This window comes from Myotis lucifugus, unplaced genomic scaffold (assembly GCF_000147115.1).
Source record: "Myotis lucifugus unplaced genomic scaffold, Myoluc2.0 scaffold_213, whole genome shotgun sequence".
NCBI lineage: Eukaryota > Metazoa > Chordata > Mammalia > Chiroptera > Vespertilionidae > Myotis > Myotis lucifugus.
Window position 1 is genome coordinate 642,673 of NW_005871261.1, and position 19,191 is coordinate 661,863.

Sequence of the window (19,191 nt, forward strand, 5' to 3'; positions counted from 1 at the left end):
CCGAATATTCTGAAGTCCAATGCATACCCTTCAACCACTCCCTAATTAAGAGTCAAAAACATGAAGTGATAATTCTTAGACAAGGGAAATACAAAAGGCTCATAAATAAGCAAAAGGAATTTCAATCCCACTAATAATCAAATCAGTTAAAACACTGAGATCCATTTTCATGTGCATTTCATGCAAGGGAGGCTATGGTAAGATAGTTTTATATTTTGCTGGTGGGAGTGTCTACTGACACAAACAATACCGAAAGCAATAGACAAAAATATATATCAAAACCTTCCCAAAATGTTCAGTCCCTGTGATAGAATCTATCATAATGCTCAAAAGTATAAACAGTTATGAAAATGGATATTAATCATTATTTAAACATTAGATATTAAGCATTATTTAAAATAGCAAAAAAGTTAAAAACAATCTAAACAAGCAATGACAGAATAATAGTTACACATAATTTGTGGAATACCAATATAATGGTATATTAGCAATTCTGTTAAGAAAAAATTATGGAGGAACGTTAATGACATGAGAAAATGCTCACAACATAATACATAAAAATAGCAGGCTAATGCAAATATTTGTAATGGTATGTGTGTACATATGCATAACTAAGTAAATAAAAGACAAAGTGGGAAAACATCTAAACAACAATAATGTTTCTAAGTGATATACAAGAGACTTTTTTATATAATAAAATTGTTCTGAATTTTCCACATTTTCTATTATAAGCATTTATTATTTCACAAGTAGAAAAATAATAACTTTCTTCTTTAAAAAGTATCATACAACATGGCCTTTCTAAGATCTCTGAGTAGAACATTATTCATAAACTCTGCAAAAATTAAATTGGGCCAAATAAAAAAGAGTATCATACTCTGTTTTGTCAACTCAGACCCACCTGCCCCAAGCCTGCCCTACACCTTACCTTGTGATAAAAAGCTGCTCCCGTAAGCACCATGGACACCTCATTGGTCCACTCGGACTCATACTTCCACTTACTCATCTCATGGTCCCAGAGATGCAGACGACCTGGGTAACCCACCAACCGGTCAGGAAACTCCCGCCAGACCTAAGGATAGAAGCACATCAACAGTCCATTCCCAGTTCACACACAGCCAAGCACAGAGAGTGAGTGTGAAGTAATCCAAACAGGTATCAACAAACAGACTCTGGAGGTTCAAGTTTTCACAAACTAAGGTCAGAATGCACTTCTGAAGATGTTTATTTGAACAGGTGCTAGCTCTTCTGCCAATATTCAAAGACAGATGTTGATTCTGATTTCTTCCAACACTTCCTGTGCTTGCTCAGCAATTTCAAATAATGTGGAGAAATAGCTTACTGAATTGAGTCAAGGTAGGTAATCTCTTAACATATGATTAATGAAATAGGTACCATCATTAAAGAACATACAAATGAAGACTAAATGGAATCCTGCAACTAACTCACCTGTCCTGATTTATATTAAATTTTGGCAATTGTGAAAACTTGTAAAGTCTCTGTTTCTAAAGAAATTAAAATTAAATTAAAAAGAAAACAAAAACCAAAAAACTATTTCTCCGGAGCACACAGCCAGCCACTCTTATGATCTTTTAGAAGCCATAATTTAAGTATAGGCAATTTGTCTGATTCTATAATCTGTGACATATTGAAAACAAAAATGTTCTTAGGTACAGTTCTGTTAAAAAGAATTTGGTAATTTGGGGATGAGGTACTTCCAATACTGTTCCCATGTATTTCTGTGTAATTTAGTTTAACCATTAATGAGTACTGACAATTTGCCCGCTATTCATGGGGCGCTGGCTTCTCAGCATTAGGATTCCTTATCCTTTACCAAACCTCTAGTCAGCAGAGTTCCTGAGGACCCAGCCCTGGGCCCTCTGATCTTCCTTAAACTCTCTAAGTAATCTCATCTAGCTTCAAACACTTTAAAAACCACCTATAATCTGACTAGAGGCCCAGTGCACAAAAATTTGTGCACTCGGGGGGTCCCTCAGCCCGGCCTATGCCCTCTTGCAGTGTGGGACCCCTTGGAGGATGTCCACCCCAGTGGGGACCCTCAACCCATGGAGGTTTGGCCAGCCTGGGAGAGGGGCTGATGGCTGTTTTAAGGCTGGCCACATCCCCTTTAGCGTGGGGGGTCCCCACTGGGGTGCCTGGCCAGTCTGGGTGAGGGGCTGAGGGCCGTTTTCAGGCTGGCCAAGCACCCTGGTGACATAAGCTCCCAGCCTCTCCTTTTTTTCTTTCATTTTTTATTTTATTCTGGGATTTATTTACCTTCTATAATTGAAACTTTGTTGCCTTTAGCAGAGGCCTGCGGAAAGCTTGGCTTCCTCCATCGCCAGGGGCAACCCACTCCTACTCGCTCCAGCTCCGTGGCCACAGCTGGCTGAAAGCAGGTATCTGGGGTTTGTTTGCCTTCTATAATTGAAACTTTGTTGCTTTCAATGGAGCTCAGAGCCAGCTCCTGCTCGCTCCAGTTCTGTGGCCACGGTGGCCATGGCTGGCTGAAAGCAGGTATGGTCACGGCTGGCTGAAAGCAGGTATCTGGGGTTTATTTACCTTCTATAATTGAAACTTTGTTGCTTTCAGTGGAGCTCAGAGCCGGCTCCTGCTCGCTCCAGTTCCGTGGCCAAGGTGGCCACGGCTGGCTGAAAGCAGGTATCTGGGGTTTATTTACCTTCTATAATTGAAACTTTGTTGCTTTCAGTGGAGCTCAGAGCCGGGCCGTGGCAGGTGGGGAACCTTGGCTTCCTCCATCATTGGAGCAAGCAAGCCTCCTACTCGCTCCAGCTCCATGGCTGCTGGCCGCCACCTTGGTTGGGTTACTTTGCATATAGCTGCTGATTGGCTGGTGGGCATGGCTTAAGGTGTAGCGAAAGTACGGTCAATTTGCATGTTTGTCTTTTATTAGTATAGGATGCCTTATAAATTTATGTTTGACCCTGAAAGTTCCTGAGATAACCAACTACTTAGTATCTTCAACTGAATAAACAATAGACACCTCAAACTTAACATGTCCAAAGCATAACTCTTGATTCCATATCTCCAGATAAGCCATTCTCTCAATCATCTCCATCTCAATAAACCATCTACCCACTGTCCAAGCCCAAGAGCTAGGAGTCAGCCTTTATTCCTTCCTTTTCTTTCTCCACTTTTCCCATATCCAACCCATTACAAATCCTCTGGCTCTACTTCTGACTACCTGTTACCATCTGTACTACCTTTCTCTATTTCAAACCACCCTCATCTCTCACCTGGACTGTCACAGGCTTCTTCCTTATCTCCTTGCTTCCACTCTTGCTCTTCCAAATTATTAAAGAGCATTCCTAAAAAGACCATTCCTAAAGTAATATGAGAGTATGCTGTACAGAATAATTCAACCAATGGCTCTATCCTTAATAGTTGTTCATATGGAAAATGCAATAATTAATAAATAATAATATAAGAATAAACTGTTTTGCATACTCACAACTGTAAACCTACTTTTGCCCCACCCTGTAGATATGTCCTATGGTCATATTGCTACAGCAACTGGAGGCTTCCCCAACTCCCAAGTGCCCCTGAGCCCCTGAGCAAGGGAGGATGCTCCTTGCTTTCCCAAGGACAGAGCCAGTGAGCTAGCACTTCTCTTTTCTAGTTTGCTAGGACTGCTGTAACACAGTAACATAAACCAGTGGCTGAAAATAACAGGAACCTACAAGTCCAAGATCAAGGTGTTGGCAGGGCCATGCTCCCTCTGAAACCTGTGGGGGAGGGATCCTTCCCTGCCTCCTCTGAGTTCTGGTGGCTGGTTGTCAGTCTCTGGCATTCCCTGGCTTGTACATGCATCCCTCCAAACCTGTCTTCACGTGGCCTTCTTCCCTCCATGTCTCTGTAGCCAATTCTCCTTTTATAAGGATACCAGTCAAAATGGATTAGGGCCCACCCAATGACCTCAGTTTAACTGGATTACCTCTGAAAAGACCCTGTCCTATATAATAAAAGGCTAATATGCAAATGGACCAAACAGCGGAACGACCAGTCGCTATGACACGCGCTGACCACCAGGGGGCAGACGCTAATAGCAGGAGCTGCCCCCTGGTGGTCAGTGCGCTCCCATAGGGGAAGCACCGCTCAGCCAGAAGCCGGGCTCACAGCTGGCCAGCAAAGCGACAGCAGTGCTAAGGCCCCCTCAGGGGTCCTGGACTGCAAGAGGACACAGGCCGGGCTGAGGGAACTTCCCCCACACCCAGTGCACAAATGTCATCCACTGGGCCTCTAGTTTCCAAATAAAATTACTAAGAGTTAGAATTTCAACATACCTTTTTTTAGAGGGACACACTTCAACCCATAGCATCCCCCGAAAATCTTTAAATGTTTCACCCCGAAACAAAACAAAAAATGGCTTTCTGTTGACTAAGAACATCCAAACTGTTCAGCCTCTTCTAAAAGATCTGCCACTTTTCAACCTCTTCTTTCACCACCTCTCTCAGACTGCTGTGTGGCTTTCTGTTCCTTAACCACAACCGGACCTCAAGCCCTTTGTGCTTGCTCTTCCTTCTGACTGCAATGTTCTCCCAGCTCTTCAGAAGGCTGGCTCCTGCTCACCAGTCAGTTTTCTGCTTATGTACCTCCTATGAAAGGCATTTTCACACCTTCCTAAGGAAAACACTGTCCCCCAACCAGCCAGTCTTCATCACTTCCCCTCACCCCATGCTTTTCTTCACCAAACTATCATTTTTCAAAATTGTGCTGGTTATTTATTGTTTCTTATTTATTATCTATTTTCCTCCCACAGAATTTAAAGTCTGTGAGGACAGAGAATTTGTCTTATTCACTGTGGTGTCTGAAGCACAAAGAAAAGGGTCGGCACACGCCAGCATTCCATGCACACGTGTTGAATGCATGAACGGGCAGAATCTCAGCAGGCAATTGCTGAGAATGAAAGAACAGAACCAGAGAGCCTTTCTCTGTTCTTCACAGCCAGAGCCATTATATTCCTTAATTCAGAAAGGATGTCTGCAACAGTATTGATCAACCGGCACCATTAATAATAACGTGATATCCTTTGTGTGTGAAGATCACAGTAATAATTCACCATCACGAAAGCACATGGTTCAAATTGCTTTTCCAGAAGCGGGTAAAGGGAGATTTGCTGAGTCATTACACTCTCTTGCCCAGTCCTCCTTGTGATCATCTACTACATGCTTTTTATGTGATGTCTGCCCTGGGTCTTGAGCGTGGTCTGGAGCTGTGAAAAGAACTTTCCTTTGTGTAAAACCAGCTCACCTAACAGGCACTCAAATCCACAACCTTGGCCTCATTAACACCATGTTGTAACCAACAGAGTTAACTGGCCACAGGCATCATCCTAATAGCTGCAGACAAATGAATCCATGTCAAACATTTCCTCAGATGTGTAATGCTGCTGCTGTGTTCCCTACTCTGGGGTTTGTATTTCAGCAGATTAAAATAATATGATACTATTACAGTTTTATAGAGCCCAGAGCAACAACATAGTACGTGAGCCATAACTTCTGTTTGGTTTGTGGGCCTGGGCAGGCTCCATTAAAATGCACAGCCAGTTTCCTCTTCCCAGCACCCAGCACCTGTCTATGCAAGTCTCACCAGCACAACACTCACTGATTCACTTCAATGGAATTAGAGAGATTTCTGAAGGGCTCCAAGCACAAGTAAGTAAACACCAGGATGGACAAGGTGGAGGAAAAGGGGTGAGGTGGGGCGAGAGGGAGGTACCCACTCAGTGGGAACCTCTGCTGGATGGAAGTTGCACCCCCATTTACTCTGAGTCAGCAGAGCTCTGTAATCCATGCAAAGGAAGTTGAAATCACTTTCCCAAGGGGTTCTTCTTTTCAAGCCCCGTTTCCAGCAATAACAGTAATACAGGCTCAGTTTTAGGGTCGAACGCTGTTAAGATTTCAGTCCTCTTCCTGTTAGCTGAAGCCACTTATCAGCATTCTCTCCAGAGGGACTTAATTGGTGACACTGGGTCGCAGAGTGCTAAACCGTGCTGCTCTGAAAGCATCGAGGTGTCCCCAGTTTCAGATTCCTTTGGAGCCTGTAGTGAGCGCTGCTCCTCACGTGGGGCCTCTCTGCCCTTGACTTATTCCAGGCAGCTGGATACAATCAAGATACCATCCTTGTCACTTCATCTATAACTCTGCAGCTGACTACAGGATCAAAACGGAGTGGAGCAGAAGGGGATGGGCCCTCTCTAATCGAGCCCCAGTGTAGCACAGAGTCGATTATGTACATAGTAAAGCATTTTCCCAGCCAGCAGAGTGAGAACTCAAACTCTTCCCCCCTCTCCTCTTGGCTACCCACCTCCTACTCTAATTCAACTCTTTTCTTTTTACCTCAGGAGACTGCTCTGGGGTCAGCCTTTGACATTACTAGCAAATGCCTTTATATATTGTACAGTGAAGGCATTTCAGATTGCACACTCCACCCCTGCGGGTCTAGTAACAGTGCTTCCATAGCTCTCTCAAGTCACAAAGCCATGGCTCCACTGTTGGCCCAGCCTACTGTAGCGCTCCACATATTGTGTCCTCCTCTATGTTTAATCGCACACATCTTTGAAGACAGAAGCCAATGTCTCTTATAATAAATTCCATGGCTTGGTTAGGGGCTCAGCAATAATTTGAACAGTCCTTACATTTGGGGCCAGAGATTATAATAACATAATACCATCCTCCAACTGTTTCCTTCCAACCTAATTTTTATATATTTGGTCCTAACCACCTCTTCCCAGGAATATGAAAACTTCCTCTTCTGGACTCCCAGCTGTGATCACATGGCTGCTTTCAGAGTTACTGATTTTGGTTTTTTAATTTTTAAGCTTCTGGGGTCCTTGTGGCTTCCCATCACCAGAGGATCAAACTAAGCTCTACCTTTGTTTAAAAGGCACAGGGGCAGCCTAGATTACTTCCTACAGAAAAGACAACGGGGGACATGGTTAAAGCAGATCCAGAACTGGCTCCGCCGCAGTCGTGCAAGTGACCTATTCAAGTTGTCCTTTCATTTTGCCAAATGAGGGGCTGGATTAAGTGACCTCTGATGTCCTTTTAGAGCTAAAATCATATATCTTCTCCTTTACTAAGCTATTCCCAAGGAAACTAACCCATTAATTGCAATCAGTTGCAAGATATAGGTTTCTAAATAGCATGGCCTGCATTATTTAACTTTGTTTAAAATGCCATACACATATGGGTACCTAATAAATGTTCCTGAAAAAAGGATAATGCACTGTATTCTAAGCCAGCTTAGAGAGCGCATTTTAAACTCAGGGTGTGTGCTAACCACAGTCACATTCAGGAAACTGACTGGGGGGGAGAGGGGGAAGGTACAGCCACAGGTGGTGCCCATGTGGGATATTCAATTAGGAAATCATGGGTCAGCTCCAGGAGAAAAGTAACTCTCTGAAGTGGCTGCTACAGTTACCACACTTTCAAAGGCACAGCTCCACAGGGATATTGCTACTGGGTGAGAAGATGCCACATGTGTTAGGAGAGGGACGGAGAAGTGGTGAGGTAAGTATGGATCCAAGGTGCACCAAACCGGGCAGGGTTTCATTTCTCTCCTTGCACACGCCCCTGAGTGTTGGAATACCTAACCATCAAAGTGGAACAGAGCTCTATGAACCAGGCCAGCCCTGTGGTCACATGCTGGGCTCGTCCAGGGCAGAGTTGCAAGGAACCCAACTTGCAAACGTCTTTGAATTACTGGCCCTTCAGGCTTGTGCTGCATGCTGCCCAGATGGGAAAGGGGTAGCTGGCTGGATTCCAATTCCTAGCTGGTTTCCACAGAGGAGCCAGTGATCGGATTCACTCTCAGCCCTCTGGGAACAAAGCTCACCTTTTATATTTGGAATTTCCTGAAATGAGAATGGAGGACTGATTGGCTTCATTTTCAGCTCATGCTTTTCATTACACTGGTGGTTGGTAGTTTTTGTCAAGGGGGTGCCTGAGACACAATGAAATGCTAATGTTAGACATCGCAGAGGAAAGGAGCCCTGAAGTTATCACCCGGAGTTCCCTCGTGCTGACTGGTTCTGACAAATACATGTGCATGCTGTTATGAATTAAGATCTACCTGTTGGATCACACCAATCTACCTGAGAGACCTTTCCAACTCAATACAGGATTCTGCTTAAAATAAGCCAAGCAGAGCCCTAGCTGGTCCCGGTCAAGGCACATACCTGGGTTGTGGGTTCGATCCCTGGGCAGGGCGCACACAGGAGACAACCAATCAATGTTTGTCTCTCACATCGATGTTTCTCTTTCTCTCTCTTCGTTCTCCTCTAAAAAGCACACAAAACAAAACAAAAACCACGTGGGAAAAACAGTATCACAGGAAGGCTTCTGGGATCTTGGCCGCAATCCTACTTTGCTCAGCCTGGCTGGAGGTTAGTGCCTTGGTGGTGGGGGACACGATCTCCAATCCCTCCACGCTCCTGCTTCAGGAAGCCTGGGGCAGTGATGAGGCAAAGAAGCCGTCTGGAGTTGGCCACAGCTGACAGAGGAATGTGTGCTACTGAACTTGCACCAGTTACCACTACGAGGAAGGCACAGCCGAAGAAGGTGGCTTTAGAACTCCTCCTTGTGCCTTCTGTGGGTGGTAAGGAGAAGAGGCTCACTTTGATGGTCTAAGTTGCTGACCCCTGCCGACACTCTCACAGGCAGAGGTCATCTGGAAGGCAGAGATCCTCTGACCCAGTTCCCTCACTACACAATGAGAAAACTGAGAGCTGGAGAGGAAGTGGCTGTCCCAAGGTGACACTGCTAGTTCAAGCTGGGTCTTAACTGCCAGTCCAGTCGTCTCATGACGTCATGATTTTCCACCCTTCTGATTCTAAAAAGCACCTCATCTCCCCATGCTCCATCCTCTCTCATAAACAAAGAAGTCAGATGTTGTCTTAAATCACACGCAGTGTCATCGGGGCAGAGATGGTAAAGTCGCACGTGCATGCTGATGACCAAGTTGAAAATAGAACGGGAGGAGGAAGAGGTGGGGAAAGTGACAAAACCCTTTGCTCTCAGCAGTACTCATCTTCTAAAAGCTGAAGGCTCTTCATGAATGTGGTTTCCATTTAGCAAAGAGCGCCACATGCTCACACCATTAAAAGAAGGAACTCCCGTCAGCTATGTAGCAAACCAGAGAGATTCCACATATGACATCCCCAGGCCTACTGGAACCTTGTAATCTGTGAGGCTCTGGGGCAGAAAAGGAAATACAAGCAAAAAGCAGCTGAACAAAAGATTAAACTCAACTACTATTTTTCATGAGGCAATGAATCCCTTGAGTGATAATAAAGAAGGAAAGAGGAGACATGAAATTGAGGGTATGGGAGGAGGAAGAGATAGGTCAGGATAGGGCCATGGATTTTCTAATTTTGTGCTCCTTAAGACCCACTAAACATGAAATCAACTTTATTTCCATAAGCTCAACTCCAATGGGGGCCATACTCATCTAAGTCTAGTCCCAGGGGATTGCTTAATGAAGTTAAAAGAAGAGTAATCATAAGCCAATGGCTATTCTCTTTAAATCCTGAACAAGTGGAAAAAGAGATGTTAGTTTTATGAATAACCATTATCAAGTCTTTAAAATATCAAGTGGATTTTGTTTTCTTCTCATTGTAGAAAAGGAGGAAATGGCACTGACCACAAACCCTGTAATCCTGGCTGAATTCAAAGCATAAATGTGGTTCAAAATAATTTCTTAATGAGTAAATTCATCACAGTGCCCTGTATGTGTATGTAAACCCCAGAATCCCTTGGTGAATAATCAAACAGCAGAGGGACTCTTTCAAATTATTTCTTTATATCCCATCTATTCCATCCCCCACCCCTCCAAAAAAAAAAATGACTTGGGATGGCTCACAATAAAAGATAAAAACTACAATAAAGTCCAAACTGTCAAAACAGATGATGTCCTCAACAGCATTAATAAAAATTTAAAAAAAACCCGCCCTGACCAGGTGGCTCAGTTGGTTGGAGCATCATCCCATTCACTAAAAGGTTGCAGGTTCAATCCCAGTTGGGACATGTATGGGAGGCAACCAATAGATATTTCTCTTTCACCTCCATGGCTCTCTCTCTCCCCCCTCCCTTTCTCTCTCTAAAATCAATAAAACATATCCTTGGGTAAAAAAATTTTTTAAATCCAGAAGTTTCCATCTATTTAAAAAAAATTAATCCTGATATCAAGTTCTAGAATGGCAATCTAACAGCAAGCTCAAGCCATGGCGATGGAGAGATCTGAGTATCCCTATTAATTCATTTATGCATTCAACTTGAGTTAGCACTATTTTTAAATTAAACATCTTATTATGAGACAACTACAGATTAAAAAGAAGTTGTAAGAAAAATGCAGACATCCTGTGTCCTCTTTACAGTTTTCTACAAGGGCAACATCTTGTGAAACGATAGTGTGATGCATACCATCAACACAGTCAAGATACAGAGCATTTCTATCACAAAGGTCCCTCCTGTCAATCTTTTCCAGACACCCTCCCCCATTCAGGTTCCCGCTGGCAACCACTAATCTGTTCTCCATCTCTATATAATTTTGTAATTTCAAAAAGGCTACATAAATGGAATGATACAGTATGTAATCTTTTGGGATTGGCTTTTTTTTGAAGACCCATCTACATTTGTTCCCTTTTATTGCTGAGTAAGTACATGTACTAGTTTACCCACTGAAGGACATCTGGGCTGATTCATTTTTGGCCATTGCAAGTAAAGCTATTACGAATTTGTGTGTGCATAAATTTTCACTCCTTCGGGATACATGCCCAAGAGTACAACTGCTGGGTCATGGTAGTTGCATGTTTAGTTTTATAAGAAACTGCCAAAACTGTTTCTCCAGAGTGGCCTCACCATTTTACATTCCCACCAGCAATGTACGAGTCATCCAGTTTCTTGGCATCTTTATCAGCTTTTGGTATTGTCACTTTATTTTCTATTTTAGCCATTCTGATAGGTGTATAGTGATATATAAATTATGGTTTTAATTTGCATTTCCTAATGGCTAACAATGTTGAACACCTCTTCATGTGCGACTTGCCATCTGCATATCCTCTTCCGTGAAATGTCTGTTTGTGTCTTTGCCCATGTTCTGATTGGACTGTTTGTTTTTTAACTGTTGAGTTTTGAGAGTTCCTTATAGATCCTAGATGCTCAGTCTTTTGTTGGACATATAGTTTGCAAATATTTTCTCTCTCTTTTCATCCTCTTCAAAAGGTCTTTCACAGAGAAGTTTTAAATTTTAATGAGGTCCAATTTATCAATTTTTCCTTTTAGGATTATGCTTTTGGTCTTAAGACTAAGACTCTGTTTAACCTGAGATCTGAAAAATTTTCTCCTTAAGTTTTTTTCCCTAAAAGCTTTAAAGCTTCATGTTTACATTTAAATCCATGATTCACTTTCAGTTAATTTTTCTATAAGATGTGAGGTTTAGATCAAGGTTAAATTTTTGCCTATGGATATCCAACTGATCCATCGCCATTTGTTGAAAAGGCTATCTTTCCTTCACTGAACTGCATTTGCACCTTTTGTCAAAAATCAGTTGCCCCAACTATTTTTAGGGACTATCTTACGCTTCAAAGAGTGAATACAAAAGTAAAGCATATATCTTGTTACTAAGGAGCTTATCATTCAGAAAAGCTAATGACATATGCATAAGAAGCTAGAAATGAAACAAAGCAAGGATACAAGAAAAAGTACAAAATAGAATTAAGAGGATAGTAGGATTACTTCTGGATTGGGGTGGGAAGGCAGGGAATAAGGAAAAAGCTTTATGGATTTCATTTCAAGGGAAGAAAAGAAAGTTAGTTTGCAGTGTTAGAATTGAGATTCTCATTACCCACAACCAGATAGGTAAATAGCACAAAATTACTCTTTTTAAAAAATATATTTTTATTGTTTTCAGAGGGGAAGGGAAAGGGAGATAGAAACATCATTGATGAGAAAGAATCACTGACCGGCTGCCTCCTGCATACCCCCTACTGGGGACCGAGCCTGCAACCCAGGCAGGTGCCCTTGACCAGAATCGAACCAGGGAACCTTCAGTCTGCAGGCTGACGCTCTATCCACAGAGCCAAACTGGCTAGGGTACAAAATTACTCTTTGCTGTCTGTCTAGCAGGCCAAGAAATGGAAGACCAGGATTCCCTACCTAATATAAAATAGGAGAGTATTTAACTTTGAACAGCTCCTTATAATTTTACTCATAGGAACTATATAGGAGAAAATTCAATGTCCAAGCACATTAAGTTCGCTCTTTAGTCAATAAATATTTACTGAGCAACTACTATGTGTCAAGCACTAGGCATACGGTAGTAAACAAGGCAGACACAATCTTGTCTGAATGTACAACTCTAAAGGGGAGTTTTCCAGTCTAGTCCCAGATCTATGCTGTGGATTTCATGATGGTCCTGCTTGTAAGTTAGCCCCTTCCTTCCTTTTCTCAGAGCAGAGTGTCAACATTTCATCAACACTTCTGGCCCACCCCTCAAATCTTCAGCGTAACACACAGGCTGGCTGAGAACTTAGAAATATTAATTTTAGAGGTTGCCAACACTTGAGCTAAATGAGCCAACAGACAGTAGCACATACAGTGCACAATTAATGTGAATCCCAGGCACCAATTTTTGAGCACAAAGCAATGGATGTGATCTAAGAGCTGTAAATATCACACTGACCATCACCTTGCTTTCTAGACTCGCTTTCCCAATCATGACGTTTCTAAGGTCAGGGGACTATTCTGATCTTTTAAGTTTTCTTTCTTTTTATTCTTACAAATAATGCTACGTCTAATGCATTAGCAATCACCAAGCATGGCCTCAAACTCACAGTTTGTAAGCAGTTTACAACGGGCAATGCATAGCTCAGCTTCACGTTTGGGAACAGAGAATTTTCCTCAGAAAGCTATTTTCCTGAGAGTGTAGCTGGGAGAGTTCGGGGCCTGGGTGCTACTGTGGCTTTCCCCTGGCCCTAGGCCAAGCCTGCCCACACTCCTCCTGTAAGCATCTCTATCAAAATCAAGGCAGATAAGCAGCCCATGCAAGACAAATTCCCCCTATCCCCCAATCAGAACCCAAATCCTGAAGCCTGAATTCCTGGAGAAAAGCCTGTAATCAACCCAAAGAGACAACAGGCAGCTTCTGGAACAATAACCCTCAAACATATGGATCCTTTCAGTGTTGGAATATTATTGCAGTTATCTCTGTGATGGGTGGGGGAGGGAAAGTGTGCATTCTTTAAACCATCAACTGTACCGACACCTCTTTAAAGGAACCACCCCACAGTACAAGCACTAAGCTATACTGGTAAAGCCAGGTGGCCCTGATGGCACCGAGGCAGGAAAGATGCTGAGGCCCGGGGGGAGCACACGGGGCTAGGAGGGGCAGAGTCAGGAGAGCGCTCTCCGCGCCAGCACTGCCTGGCACTAAGTAGGCACTTATGGAAAACATACTGAAACCAGCTGCCCTGACTCACTTTGCATGGGAGTCTGAGGAGACACCCTTCGATGGAAGGTTGTGCCAGCCAGAAACGTGCTCCCTTCACTTTGGGAGCCGGAGCCCCTCGCCCTACATGGGATGCTTCGTTCATGGCTATGTAAACAAATTCTGAGCTTGTTACTTTTAATGTGCTCAGTGGGGAAGAAAAAAGTGTCACTCTATCGTAATTCCCAACTGGGTGCTTTTTAACCGCTCAGATGTTATTTTACGGTTCAGCATACATACTCGATTTCCTTCCCTTAATATTTGTTTGACTTATTCTCCGATGGGGACTGGGTGCTTTAGAAAAGCTCCGCGAGGTCAGCCTTCCCGCAGCCTCTCTCAGCACCTCCGTGGGCTCCTGGCCGCGGCCCTGGCTCTTCTTTCAGCAGTTCTCGCTGCAGCAACCACACACACCAGCTATTCTCCCGCCAGGTCCCCTGGGTCTGGGGGTGTAAATCAAAGCAAGCTGGACGTAGGACAGACCGAACAGATTATTCAGTTCCCCCACAGGCTGAAAACAGGGAGCCTGAAGCAACATGAAGAGTACGCGGGGAGAGGAGCCTCTAAGAAAGAACGGCTCACCCCTGCCACAGCCTTCCAGGCTCCTCTGAGGGAAGCTCTGACTACACACCACGGGCAGGGGGCGGGGGCGGGGTCACTCTAGAAATGAGCTATTTGGCCCATTCCCTCTTCCAAAGATGACAATCTCTATTAAGGGCAACTCTTCAGGTAAGTAAGAAAAGTGAAAAATGAAGTAAAGACAGACAGATGTTCTTTTTGATCTTTATTATTGTACTGATATTATGCCCAGGCCCAGGAAAGGTCCTCAGAGGGGGACTGTCACTCATGTGTAATACGCAGGCTCCAAGAGCGCTTCAGATACTTAGTGAAGAGGGTGCACCACAAAAGAGGGTGCACCACAAATCCTAAGAAAGGGAGAGTTTTCAAAAAGTGCAACTTGGGCACAGTGGTTCTAACTGCATTGTAAAGCAAATGCTGATTCAGAACAATGTCGGCGAGGTCTGACCCTGTGTGTGCCCCAAACGGGCCCAGCTCTCAGCACCCTCAGCTCCCCAGCGCCACATGCACTCCCTGCTGGACTGGCCCCATTGGGCACTCCAGCTACAGCCCATCAGCCAAGTAAGAGAAGGAAATACTAGAATCCCAGTCTTTCCAGTCACCCATCGGGTCAGATCCTGTGGAGGCTCAAGGACCCGAGTCAGCCAAGAGGTCAAGGAATGGGAATCTAAGGTACTGGCTCTCACGAAGGCTGACACACTTCCAATCACTGGATTATGCACCTATCCAGGGATGTCCCTTCATTTATGGGCCCCCCTCAGGGAAGTTCCCTTTTTATTGGTCTTGGTTATGCAAGAACTGAGTTTGTTCATGCCCTGGATGAACTCCAAGGGAAAGTCTGCTCTAGAGTCCATGGCAGGATGATAGGTGGTTCCATGAATCACAAAGAAAAGCCTCCTGGATTCCCAACAAAACAGCGCATTTTCACAGTTAGGCCTCTGAGGCTTAAAATTCAGGGAGGAAAGCAGTTAACTTTCTGAGAGAAGGATCATGACCATGAGTCTGTGAGGAGCAATCTTAGACCCAGGCCAAGGCTATATGTGCATCTGTTTGTTCCCCAGACCTGGTATCTGTGGCAGGGAGCTCAGAGAGGGACGAACAGAAGGACAGAGAGTCTATTTTTTAAAAAGTTATCGGCCTGCTAGCTTTAAAAAGAGATTATTATGAAGTCTAATTCCATGATAGGTTGTTTCCATCTTTCATGTCTTCTAGTAAGAAGGGAAAACGTGGGATAGTTTATTTAGGACCACAGATTTTATCATCTCTCACCCTCTTCCTGGATGAATGTATGGATAGCTATAAATTTCCCTAATTATGTTTGAAATGTGACTGTTATATAGCGCCTCAGCTCTGGAATTCTCTAGTTAGCGGAATTCTCCAATTCTCCTCATCACGAACTAAATCTAAGCTATGTGTAAGCCTTTTTCTTCTCCTTGGTTCTTCAATCCATTTGAATGTCCAGTTGATAGATTTTCGACTACCACTGCCTGTCCCTGTCTTCACTCTCAGTCATCTCCACTTCATTCTGTGATTTGACTGCTTTTCCCATACACCTCCCTACAAACCCACAGTCCCTTTACCACCTGAGCCTTCTCAGCTGGCCTCTGAGCCTATCTGTCAGCTGGGCCTCTACTGCCTAACCAACCTCGCGTCCATTGTTAACCAAAACACAAGTCCCACCCTCAGCACATCAATCTGCTTATGGCCTCCCTGTGTGACCACACATACCAGGCTCATTCTCACTTTGGTGCCTTTCCCCTCAGTGTTTCCTACACCAGGAACACTCAAAGATGGTTTTATGTTCTCATAAAAAAAAGTGGGGCATTCCAAGATACTTTGCTGTCTTCCCATGATTCTTTGAGAGTATATACTTGCCATTACCTTGGGTTGTTGTGAACAAAACAATACAAATAAATTCTCAAAATTTATTAGCACCCAAGAGGTTTGACCAGCCTCTACCACCCATGGGATACCCAGGCAGTAAGAGAAAGTAAAATGTTAGGCATTTTGTGCACCTAACAACATGCAGTTGGCTCTTAGTGAAGTTCATTCACCACGTGAAGTCCTGACTTTATAGCCAGTATTACTAGCCCGGAGTGTTTCACATCTCTCAGGTGAAAAATGTTCAACACTTAAGTGCTACTAATAATTTTTATGGTTGGAAATGAGGATCAAAGTATGAAAGGAAAAATAAATTCACGGGTTCATACATTCAGCCAAGTCTGCATGGCTCATTTTCTGCCACATGTTTTAAATGGTCTCTCTAAAAGGCAGGGGAGGGGAGGAGGAAAAGTTGCATTTTATTTCCCCACTCTTTAGGTCTGAAATAAAAGCAGACAGACTTGGAGGGGGAAAAAGAATCAAACATTCGAGTAACACTATACACTGCTACTGTTCCCCCAGGACTTCCTTGCAAATGAGTATCAAGAACTCAATAGATACTTTCCTGGTAAAATACATAAACAGATAAATAAATTATTCCAGGCTGAAAAGAATTTCAACATCTGGCAGCTCGCTAGAGCTTGTCAAACAAGTCAGAAGCACGCGGGGCCAGGGAAGATCATTCTTAGCTCCTGATTTGGGGGCTGGAGAGGGAATGTAACATTTCCCAAAGCTCTTTGCCTTCCAACAGGGAATATGACCCATTTAAACAGGCAATGACCCCTGTGTTTTCTTCCAATAAAATAAATAATGATACCCAGCATTAGGTCTCTAATCCTAATGTCTGTGTGCTCAAGTCAGACAGTGGAAGAAAAGAGGCCTTTCCTACATGGACCGGCTTTTCATTCTCAAAAACTTGCTGTGGTATACCTTTAATGGCTATATTCATTTAACACTTTAAAGAAGGAATTTAACCCTGGCTGGTGTGGCTCAGTTGGTTGAGCGCTGTCCCATGCACCGAAGGGTCGTGGGTTCAATTCCTGGTCAGGCACAAAATTGCGGTTTGATCCCTGGTCAGGGCTCAGACAGGAGGCAACCAACCAATCAATGTTTCTCTCTCTCTCTTTCTCTCTCTCTCTCTCTCTCTCTCTCTCTCCCTCCCTCCCTCCCTCCTTCCCTCCCTCTCTCCCTCTCCCTCTCTCCCTTTCTTTCTCCTTCTCCCTTCCTCCCTCTCTAGAGTCAGTGAAAAAAATATTATATATATATATATATATATATATATATATATATATCCTCAGGTGAGGATTAAAAGAAGAAGGGATTTAACTTCTTTGCACCTCAGTTTCCTCAGGAACGAAGCGGCAGGATATCTCTAGTTCCCTCTATGTTCTGACTTTTGGATGCTTAACAGGCAAGCTAAGATTCTGATCCTTTCGGCCAGATCAACAGGGAGGCCTGAGGGCGGGTCCCGTCTAGTGCAGCAGCCTTGTCTATGTGCCGCAGTGCATAGCATTAACATCGCCTGTTTGTGTTATGTTTTTTTAAAAATATATTTTATTGATTTTTTTACAGAGAGGAAGGGAGAGGGATAGAAAGTTAGAAACATCGATGAGAGAGAAACATCGATCAGCTGCCTCCTGCACACCCCCTACTGGGGATGTGCCCACAACCAAGTTACATGCCCTTGACTGGAATCGAACCTGGGACCTTACAGTCTGCAGGCCAACGCTCTATCCACTGAGCCAAACCGGTTAGGGTTTGTGTTATGTTTTGACAAAGGCTGGGAAAGCACTGTTGTGGCTCTAAGAACTTCTTCCTGGAAAGGGATTCTAGGGCTCACTATCATTTTCAGACTAACAGTCCAGGTAGCTCTTCCCCCGTCATTCCTCCTACATCTCTTACCTTTTACAGTAGGGGCAGACTGTGCTAGTTATTAGTTACTGTCTCCCAGCCCCACCCCTGCTTGGAATGCTGGGGCTGAGACTCCACAAGAATATGTCCGTCTAGGCTACATCACTCTGAATATTCCCCTTCTCACAGAAATAGATACATGGGTATCGTTTGAAGCCATATAGACAATGAAGAGAGAAAACCTACAGAAACAATTGGTCTTTTGCCCCGAGCTGGCTAGAGAAACAAGTAGGTAATTTGCTTTTTTTTAAAAATGGGAATGAGATTTACTAAAAATCATCCAACACCCTAAATGTGTCGATGTAAAAGACATCTCTATGAATGAAAATACGTCCAAAAAGATGAATGTGTGTGTGATTAGCTACTCTCAAGCCTTTCACTGGTCAGTAACTATAGTGACCAGGGTATTGCTCACCTATTCCACAATTTCTTTTACACCCAAATAGAGCTACATACATACATATTTAAAAAAATAACCAAGGAAAACTTGAGCTTTTAATTTTTGGTGGTAGTGGTGATAGAGGGATTCCTATTTCTTCCCCTTAAAATTCACTTTTTACTTAAGGGCTAGAAAATAAATTTCTATAATAAATACGTGTACCAAATACGGCTTCATTTAATAAAACTTCACGATTTCTTAGAGCCCCAAATTCAACAAATCCCAAGTCAACTAAAGAAGATGGTTCCCTCTCTCCCAAAGGCGGGGACTCCAGGGGATCAATGTCACCACCTCCGCACATGCCAGCTGTAGCTAATTGATTTATACACTCTGTTTTGCTTAGGTCTGATCCACCATTACGCCCCTGCAGCCACGGGCCTCTCCTGTCGCCATCGTGCATCTCTCGTACATCCTCCCCGACAGAGCTCATCAATTCCTATTGCTTTTCACCAGGCCTCAGCTCAGGGCACTTTCCCCTGGGGAGACCTTTACTGGTCTCCATACTTAACCCTTGAACCCTGCCTAATCCATCAGCCGCATCGAATGAACAGTGATAGAGAATGTTTCTCCCTTCAGACAGGCAGCCAGCCTCCCCACTTAAAACTCAGAAAGAAAGCCATCAACAGGGTCTGCTTTCTGTTTGTCAGCGTCGCCAGCTTCTTCACTTACTGATGTTTTTATTGTTGCAGCGCCCAGCTGCTGGAGTCAGGGGAGCGCTATTCAAAAGGAGACATCAATTAAGTGCTTGTTAAATGCTATAGATGCTCTTTTGAAAATGTCCCCTGGGACTCTCCTTGGGAGTTCCCCAAACTGGTGGAGGGACAGTTGTCATTTTGGAATAGGGTTTCCCCAAAGTTTTAAAGAACAGCTTCATAACC

At 43.7% G+C, this 19,191-nt stretch overlaps 1 protein-coding gene across 3 annotated transcripts in view; it reads right to left on the bottom strand.

Annotated features, from left to right (window-relative positions):
• Nucleotides 1-19,191, bottom strand: part of EXT2 (exostosin glycosyltransferase 2) — a 120,247-nt gene that overhangs the window by 11,193 nt on the left and 89,863 nt on the right. For 2 of the 3 annotated variants that reach the window (XM_006097909.3, XM_023761691.1), the window contains one exon: nucleotides 929-1,072. The exons of the other annotated variant lie outside the window; for it this stretch is intronic. In XM_006097909.3, the coding sequence (XP_006097971.1) occupies nucleotides 929-1,072 (144 nt within the window). The remainder of the gene's footprint in view (nucleotides 1-928; nucleotides 1,073-19,191) is intronic. 3 annotated transcript variants of the gene reach the window in all.